The 9692-nt window shown below is 40.9% G+C and overlaps 1 protein-coding gene across 1 annotated transcript in view; it reads right to left on the bottom strand.

Annotated features, from left to right (window-relative positions):
- Positions 1-4599: 4599 nt before the first annotated feature.
- Positions 4600-9692, bottom strand: part of dio3a (iodothyronine deiodinase 3a) — an 11371-nt gene continuing 6278 nt past the window's right edge. The window contains exon 2 of the mRNA XM_016254472.1: positions 4600-6091. Within this exon, the coding sequence (XP_016109958.1) occupies positions 4846-5619 (774 nt within the window). The 5' untranslated portion in view covers positions 5620-6091 and the 3' untranslated portion in view covers positions 4600-4845. The remainder of the gene's footprint in view (positions 6092-9692) is intronic.

Below are 9692 nucleotides of genomic sequence, written 5' to 3'. Positions count from 1 at the left end.
TGTGTGTGTGTGTGAGAGTGTGTGAGAGTGTGTGTGTGTGTGGGGGTGTGTGTGAGAGTGTGAGAGTGTGTGGGTGTGTGTGTGTGTGTGTGTGTGTGTGTGTGTGTGTGTGTGTGTGTGTGTGTGTGTGTGTGTGTGTGTGAGAGTGTGTGCGTGAGTGTGTGTGATCAGGGTTGAGTTCAGGTCACACAGACGGATTTGTGATGTGAATAACAGCATTCAGCTCCTGAAAACTCTTACATGTGAGAACACAAGAAGAGCAGATCAAACTCAGTCATCATTCCTCTCAGCTCAGAAACTCTTCCTCCAAGAAAAGTACAAGCAAGTCACAAATCTGTATAGTTTTGCATGGAAAACAGTAACCAAGCAACTGAAAAAGACATTTAGCCTTTGATGGTGAGGTGCGCAGCAAAAAAATCCTTGCTTTTTAAGGTCCTGCACCACAGTGAAACACGGCTTCCGTGAGAATCAGCAATCAAATCAGCTCTGTTTGTTTGCCATGAACTAAAACAATACTGCTGATTGTGTTCTTCACAGAATGTGATCAGCTAGTGCCGAGTTTCTCACGAAAGACCTTCATGAACATCTGCGTTTTCCAGCCCTGCTGTGACACGTCCAGTTATTAGTGGGACAGTTCACCCAAAAATAACAAATTGTCATCATTTACACAAAATAAGACACTTGGAAAAATGTTGGTAATCAAACAGTTGCTTGACCTCACTGACTTCCATATTATGTAAAAGAAAAATACAGTGCAAGTCAATGGCTACCAGCAACAGTTTGGTGTCTCACATTCTTCAAAATATATTTTGTGTTCAGCAGAAGAAAGAAATTCATGCAGGTTTGAAACAACATGAGTAAGTGATGACAGAATGATCATTTTTTGGGTAATCTGTCCCTTTATGACTTTTTTCACATTATCACATAAATGTGACCCTGGATCACAAAACCAATCATAAGGGTCAATTTTGTGAAATTGAGATTTATGCATCACCTGAAGCTGAATAAATCATCTTTCCATTGATGTATGGTTTGTTAGGATCGGACAATATTTGAAAATCTGGAATCTGAGGGTGCAAAAAAATCTAAATATTGAGAAAATCATCTTTAAAGTTGTTCAAATGAAGTTCTTAGCAATGCATATTACTAATCAAACATTAAGTTTTAGGCACAGAATGTACAAAATATCTTCATGGAACATGATCTTTACTTAATATCCTAATGATTTTTGGCATAAAAGAGAAATGTATAATTGTGACCCATACAATGTATTGTTGGCTATTGCTACAAATATCCCCCAGCGACTCAACACTGCTTCTGTGCTGCAGGTACACAGATACGGACGGTTTCCAGCCCTGCTGTGACACGTCCAGTTATTAGTGGGACAGTTCACCCAAAAATAACAAATTGTCATCATTTACACAAAATAAGACACTTGGAAAAATGTTGGTAATCAAACAGTTGCTTGACCTCACTGACTTCCATATTATGTAAAAGAAAAATACAGTGCAAGTCAATGGCTACCAGCAACAGTTTGGTGTCTCACATTCTTCAAAATATATTTTGTGTTCAGCAGAAGAAAGAAATTCATGCAGGTTTGAAACAACATGTGTAAGTGATGACAGAATTATCATTTTTGGGTAATCTGTCCCTTTATGACTTTTTTCACATTATCACATAAATGTGACCCTGGATCACAAAACCAGTCATAAGGGTCAATTTTGTGAAATTGAGAGTTATGCATCACCTGAAGCTGAATAAATCATCTTTCCATTGATGTATGGTTTGTTAGGATCGGACAATATTTGAAAATCTGGAATCTGAGGGTGCAAAAAAATCTAAATATTGAGAAAATCATCTTTAAAGTTGTTCAAATGAAGTTCTTAGCAATGCATATTACTAATCAAACATTAAGTTTTAGGCACAGAATGTACAAAATATCTTCATGGAACATGATCTTTACTTAATATCCTAATGATTTTTGGCATAAAAGAGAAATGTATAATTGTGACCCATACAATGTATTGTTGGCTATTGCTACAAATATCCCCCAGCGACTTAACACTGCTTCTGTGCTGCAGGGACACAGATACGGACGGTCTCAGATGCTGTTTCAGAATATGGTCTTGTTTTCTGGTTGCTCGCTGCTTTTTTTGGTTGAAAACATTGTTTTGCAGCAGATTGCAATTTAGGCTTGTTTAATCTGTTTTGTGTGCACTGATATTAAGATCTGACAACACTGATAATATCTTCCCTGTAGAGACACACAAACACAAACCGGCTTTAATAAATGTTGCGCACACAGACTGAACTCAGGCTTGGGAGAGATCCGTAAAAAAACAAAACAAAACAAAAACTCTGCCATAATTTTATTAAAATATATTTATTTAATACTACGTAAATCCATTAACATATTCATTGACATATCCCTTACTGATATAAAATTTGTATTTAACTTAATTTGGAGTATTACTTTATTGCACAATGCATATTTCTTAATATTATGCCTAAAAGTACGTTTTTGAATTACACTATTAATAAGGATTGTATGATCTCTGTATAATATCAGTCTTTAAATGCAAGATATTTAAACTGTAGCACAAGCAATGCTTCAGTATTTATTTAGTTGGACTTCTGCACAATTAAAGTGCATTAAGTAGAAAATGAGTTGCTCTAGTTTAGCAGAGTTCAAGTAAAGCCAGTTCAGAACACCAAAAGTACACCATTAAGCAACTTGCAGAATACATGGCACAAGATAAATGTGTCCGTTCTGGATCCTGAACCTCACTGACCACATCTTTGATGCTTTATCTGAAACTAAAGCCATGTATTTGATGATAAATGACCATCTAGAGCGGCAGGATTCTGGATAGACTGAGAATGGACTGAGAGTGAATACAGACATCACTAATCTCCCTCCAGGATTCTGAACTAGACACAATAACGGGTCGTCTACTACTGTAGAAGTTCTAGTAATTGCTGCAGTCTATTTATAAAAGATTCAATATTCAACAGAAAATAAATAAGCTGAAGAAATGATTCAATGACTCGCTCGCTCGTAAAGACTTCACATGTTTCCTTCCTGAATAAATCAAACGTTTTTTGAACGAATCTCTGTTTTAAGTCACTTGTTGCACCTGCTGGTGTTTCGCTGTGAATGATACAATCTTTATTTGAAGCTGATTTACTGGCAGAGCTTATATCTGAACTGTACACTTTTATCCCAGTACTTCTGTGATTGTTTGAATGTTTGTAACACAGAAAGAACGATACAAAAGACTTTATAAAGCTGCTTTATATACTGTTCTCTGCTCAGGTGAACGCAGATGTGAATGTCACAGTGTGAGTCGATGCCACTGCTGCCATTACAGCCAGCGTGTTCGTGTTTCATTAGGAACTTAGTCTAGATGAACTAACTTAAGAATCAAGCTTCTTTACTGGCATCAGTGGCTCTTTAGATGACTAAAATAGTTCTTTAAAAAAGAAATGGTTCTTTTAAGAGCTGGTCACTGGAAGGTTCTTCTACAGCATCACTGCAGACAAAAGCCTTCATTTATAATAGTGCAACTCAAAGTAAATCAAAGGACTGAAGAACAGAAACCTGACAGAATGGATGAAGTGTGGATATGATCATGCAGAACTGAAGATGACTGAATCAGTGTAGCTCAGATACACGAACACGCCTCCGGATGAAATGTTTTATTACAAAACGTCTTTGATAAAAAGGAATAATTTACATGCATTCGTCCTGTATTTTAGACATCAGTGTCGACCTTCTGGTCGTGAACCTTTTAAAAATCGACCTTCACAAAAAATACAGGAGGGAAAGAGCATCTACGCACAAGAAGAATCATCAAATGCGTTCTTTTCGTGTAGATTTGTAATGTTCATTTTACATCATGTTAGATAATAACACTGCTATACACTATTTAATATAAAAAAAATGACATTTCAGAATATAGCAATTAAAACAAAAAACAGCGTCTGAAGGAAAGCGCAGACAGATAAACCGCGCTCTCTTCTTATTTCACTCGAGGTTATTTGAGCAGATAGTTTGATTCGTATATTCAGTTCAGCAGCATTGAGTTAAAGAGAGTGAACTTTAGCTGGACTCTGCACATGCATTTGGACGCTTGGATGTGACCGATTTCAATCAAAATCACAATTTAGATGCAGGCAGAGCAACAGAAATGCATTTCACATTTAAATCTTCACATTATGCGCAGGCTTCGTTCATCGGAGGAAACCCAGCCTTATCATCACCAGAGTCTAACGCGCTGTGACGCGCACCTGATCACCAAGCGACGCTTCCATCCAAAGACTTCTGCGCAAAAACATCGCATAAAGCACCGTTTCCATCCAACGAGTCAAAGAGAACAAAACCGTCACTTCCTGATAAACTGGCACTAAATATCACTAAGAAAAGTAGGAGCAGCCACTGAATATAATAATTTGCGCCTCAGAGCGAGCAGACGAAACACAATAAATGCTGTCACTGCTTTCAGAGGCGGATGCTGCTGTTTGGGAACGCAGTCGTTTAAGACAATTATACAGAAATACTTTGACGACAGACTTTACTCAGGCTTTTCAGAACAACATTTCAGATGCTGTGATCGAGATCGGTCCGCTGCTAGTCGAGTTATCCCGTCACATGACTTTTTAGTGGAAATGATTCGGTAAATGTGTTTCCATCGTAGTTTATACGCGTAAAGTTGATCCTACTCAACCGTGCGCATACGTTTTTTATGCGCATTTTTAGAATCTATGAGCATCTTGGCGTTTCCATCCGGTGAGATATTATACAAACAGGTGGATGGAAACATAGCTTGTGAAAATCGCGTCACTTTACACGCGAATCACGGCGTCGCGCAGCCGCGTGCGGTACTGATCCAGCCAGTTCCGGAGCTCGGAGATCCGGTAGCCCTCCGGTCCTCTGCCGCCCTGATACACCACCTTCCCGTCCTGGACGATGTAGAGTCTGTCGAAATACGCTCCGTACGCGCTGTTGCACGAGTTCTCCATGCTGTCTGCGACTATCGCGACGCCCGGCGCCTCGCGCGCCATCAGCCGCGCCGCGCGCAGCCTCTCCTCCAGACTCCGGTGCTTGAGGATCTGATACGGAGCGTCAGAACTGACCCAGCCGTCGGACGGGTGCGCCTCCTCGATGTAAATCACCAGCGCGTCGGCGACGTCCGCGTACTGGAGCACGAGCCGCTGGAACGCCTTGAGACGCGTCATGAACGGCGGTCAGCTACAGCTTCCGAAATTCAGCAGAAGGGGCCTCTGAGCGCAAGCGAAGTCCAGCACGCGTCTGCGCGTCGGGTCCGCGAGCGGAACCACTTCGCTGTTGGGCGCGTCGCGGCCGAGACGCGCGGACTTCATCCAGTCCAGCTTGTGTCCGTGGAAAACCGCTTTGAGCGACTCCCAGCTGAACATGCGGCTGCTGTCGGAGATGCACAGCGGAGGGTCCTCGTCCTCCTCCTCACTCCTCAGGTGGAACAAAACTCTTTTCCTCACGCACAGAAAATCAAGACACCACAGCATGAAGGCGGCGACGAGAAAACGCGGCAGGATCACCAAACACGCCAGCGCGTTTTTCAGCGCCTTTGCCGCATTCATGATCGATCCCAGAAGAGTTTCTGGTGTTCAGCGGCTCAACTTCCCTTTTATGTGATGAATGAATGTCAGTCAGTCACTCCGCCTCCAAACACACGCTGGAACACACCGAGGCGCATCACTCATATTCCGAAATGCCATTCCGTGGAGGAACGGAGCGCCGCGCAAACACAAAGCGTCTCCTGTTAACGTTAAAACTCTTGATGGCTTCAGAAGTTCTCGTCAGTCCACTTCAAGAGCTGTAGCAGCGCACGGACGCTCGCGAATGACTCCCTGACGCGCTGCGAAAGTTCCTATGATCTGAATGATAAGTGATTGAGCCGGTGGGCGTCAGTCGATCATCTGAAGACAGCAGACGGCGCTAACCCTCTGATCTTCAGCCGGATCAAGCGCGCAAACCACTGCGCATTCACTGCCGCGCATCACAAGAGTTTCCATCATGCACTATTTCAGCTCATCGATGCATTGTGCCCTGCTGAAAAAAACAAACACACAATAGAAACCATCACAGAATTTGTAATGGTTTTACTGGTTATAATGGAAACTCTAATGGTCCCTGTGGGTTTCCACTGGTAATTGGGCACCTGCTATTGGTGGCTTGTTAACACCACTGAATCCTAATGAAATATGTCATCCTGGAGCACTAAACCAGTCGTAAGGGTACATTTTTTAAAGATAGATTATGCATCATCTGAAAGCTGAATAAATAATCTTTCCATTGATGTATGGTTTGTTAGGATCGGACAATATTTGAAAATCTGGAATCTGAGGGTGCAAAAAAATCTAAATATTGAGAAAATAATCTTTAAAGTTGTTCAAATGAAGTTCTTAGCAATGCATATTACTAATCAAACATTAAGTTTAGATATATTAACGGTAGGACATTTACTTGTATATCTTCATGGAACATGATCTTTACTTAATATCCTAATGATTTTTGGCATAAAAGAGAAATGTATAATTGTGACCCATACAATGTATTGTTGGCTATTGCTCAAGACTGGTTTTGTGCTCCAGGGTCACATATAGAATAAGTGCATAGTGTATAGTTTGTAATTTGGGACAATTTTACAGCTGTAGCACAGCAAATGCTTTTTAATGTCCAGGAGGCTGACACTACTGTTCACACGCATCAAGTGTGCTATACACTTTCAAGCAGTTTAGTTTGGAGTCGCTGCATGAGGTGCTGTCATTTACTGTGTCCTGAAACATTCATTCATCAACAATATACGAATCAAAACATGATTGGCCAAATAAAAAAGTCCAGTCATACATAAGTGTTATCCATCCGTCTAAACTCTGTGTGCGGTCTTCAAAGGACAGCATGGAATTGAATCAAATGGAATCGAGAGCTTGTGAATTCATGATTCAATAAATCATTGCTTTTGAAGAAACTGATTGAATGAATGATTCGGATGACTCTCTCATAAAGACTTGCTTCATTCCTTAAATAAATCAGTGTTTTTGTTTTTAGCATTTCTTATTTGAATAGAAAGCTATAGTGTTGACGGTAGTTATTGTTTCACACACATGATCAGGGCGTTAATCTAAAAACAGCCGTGCATTACTGGATCCCCTTTCAACCTAAACATGTATGATTCTGCACACCGTATCATATTGTGCTTTAAATATGTCGCAGGTTAAGTTCATAAGTTCAGAATGCATTCAATGATGTTCAAACAACATTTAGCCAGACGAAAATAGGACACACTATTAGTACAGACAGAGTGAGTGTTCATATGCGCGGTGTATGTTACATGTGAATATCCACAGGAGCACGTCTGTGACGGATGCCAGCGAAGCCACTACCATACTTCATGCATTATATTCATATTTGCAAATATGCACGTAAACTCTATATGTGACCCTGGAGCACAAAACCATCATAAGGGTCCATTTTGTGAAATTGAGATGTATGCATCATCTGAAGCTGAATAAATAATCTTTCCATTGATGTATGGTTTGTTAGGATAGGACAATATTTGAAAATCTGGAATCTGAGGGTGCAAAAAAAATCTAAATATTGAGAAAATCATCTTTAAAGTTGTTCGAATGAAGTTCTTAGCAATGCATATTACTAATCAAACATTAAGTTTTGATATATTTACGGTAGGAGATTTACAAAATATCTTCAAGGAACATGATCTTTACTTAATATCCTAATGATTTTTGGCATAAAAGAGAAATCAATAATTTTGACCCATACAATGTATTGTTGGCTATTGCTACAAATATACCTGTGCTGCTTATGACTGCTTTTGTGCTGCAGGCTCACATATGTATGAAAACCGAGGTGAGCGTCTGAACTGCCCATCATGATGAGACTCAAGAGCAGCAGCTTTTGTCATTCAGTCATGTAAAGAGTGTAAAACCTGTCCGGTATCTGCTGCTGCAACCTCACACACGTCTCCAAGACGGAAAAGAGACAAACAGAGCGTTCACATTATGATGAAACTCACTGTGAAGACTCTTTCAGAAGAAACTAACCCTTCTTTCAGTTTATAGTGCTTAATGGATTCTTCCCAAACAGCTTAAAAGTCCATGCATACAAACATAATCAGGCTGTTGAGATATCTGAGATTTCTTAGGCTATTATTTGTGAAAGCAACAAAAAAAAATCTGCTTTCATCGTGGCATTCTTCAGGATACAGAGAACACATAATCATGTCAGAGGAACAAGACTGTATGTCTAGATGCATGGTCTCGGGCTTCAGATGAAAGCAGCGTTTTCTCTGTAAACTGGATTATGGTGTTTCCATGGAAGCAGCTTCTTCTTCTCTCTGTTCTTCTGACAGTCATGAGTTCATTCTGCTGAATGCGTGTTGCTTATCTTTGTTTCTTCACTGAATTTAAGGTTTGCTGTTCCAAAAAGAGGAATGCAGCATCAGTGCAAAATCAGAACTACATGATCTTCATCTTGACTGCAGTCCTTCAGAAGCATCTTTGTTCTCGTCTGAGTCAAGTCGCCTTTATTTATATAGTGCTTTTAACAATACAGATCGTGTCAAAGCAGCTTCACAGTATTAAATAGTGTGTAATAATGCAAAAGGACAATAGTAAACACTCAATTTTCAGTTAAAGGCAGTTCATCATTGAATTCAGTGATATTCATCGTCCACTCAATTTTCAGTTAAAGGCAGTTCATCATTGAGTTCAGTGATATTCATCGTCCAGCTCAGTTCAGTTTAAACAGTATCTGTCCAATCAAGTCAACGATATTGCTGGATATTAAGTGTGTGTTTGGTGACTGTGAGGATTCACGGCTGAGATTGGCATCCACAAACCCTGTCCAGATCTGCAGTTTCCAGTCTGATCTCTCAGTTTAGCATGTGCTTATGCGTGTTTCTTCAGGAATGATTGATTTATTCTCTGGGCCTCTGTCTCTCCGCTGCGCTGCTTGGCTTGTAACCCAGTTACCTTCTATAAACCGAGCTGGCTCTTGGCAGCGGCGCTGGGTTTATCCGAGGACAGCGAGCTGGAAAATCACCCAGTGCGATCCGCAGGCTTACTGAGGTGGCTCAGGTCCAGCGCTGATGAAACACCATGAAGGCTGTCACCGGCGAACTGTCATCGCAGCCGCTTCATCATCCTGCAGCGTTTCTTCCACAGACTTTGATTCCCAGCGTCCCTCGCTCAGCTCCCGCTCCACTCACATGAACCGGCGTTTCTCAGCAGCCGCAGTCACAAAGGACACATCTGATAATCCCACAGTCACGAGGCTCTTTGATCCGTGTGCATTTTTGTCTCTAACTCAATGGCTCTGCGTTTCGTACAAAGATGCTCATGTTTCTGTGGCGTCCTGAGAAATATGTCACTCTCGTGTGCCACTGTACACAGCGAGATGAGTGCATTATGCGCAGTGTTGGGGAAAGTTACATTTTACCAAATTGCTGATGATACCCAGATTTACCTAGCCTTATCTCCAAATGACTACAGCCCCATTGACTCCCTCTGCCAATGCATTGATGAAATTAACAGTTGGATGTGCCAGAACTTTCTTCAGTTAAACAAGGAAAAAACCGAAGTCATTGCATTTGGAAACAAAGATGAAGTTCTCAAGGTGAATGCATACCTTG

The sequence above is a fragment of the Sinocyclocheilus grahami genome, unplaced genomic scaffold (assembly GCF_001515645.1).
Source record: "Sinocyclocheilus grahami isolate Dianchi unplaced genomic scaffold, SAMN03320097.WGS_v1.1 scaffold1250.1, whole genome shotgun sequence".
Classification (NCBI taxonomy): domain Eukaryota; kingdom Metazoa; phylum Chordata; class Actinopteri; order Cypriniformes; family Cyprinidae; genus Sinocyclocheilus; species Sinocyclocheilus grahami.
Note: the sequence above shows the minus strand (reverse complement) of the source record. Positions and strands in the feature narration are given on the sequence as shown.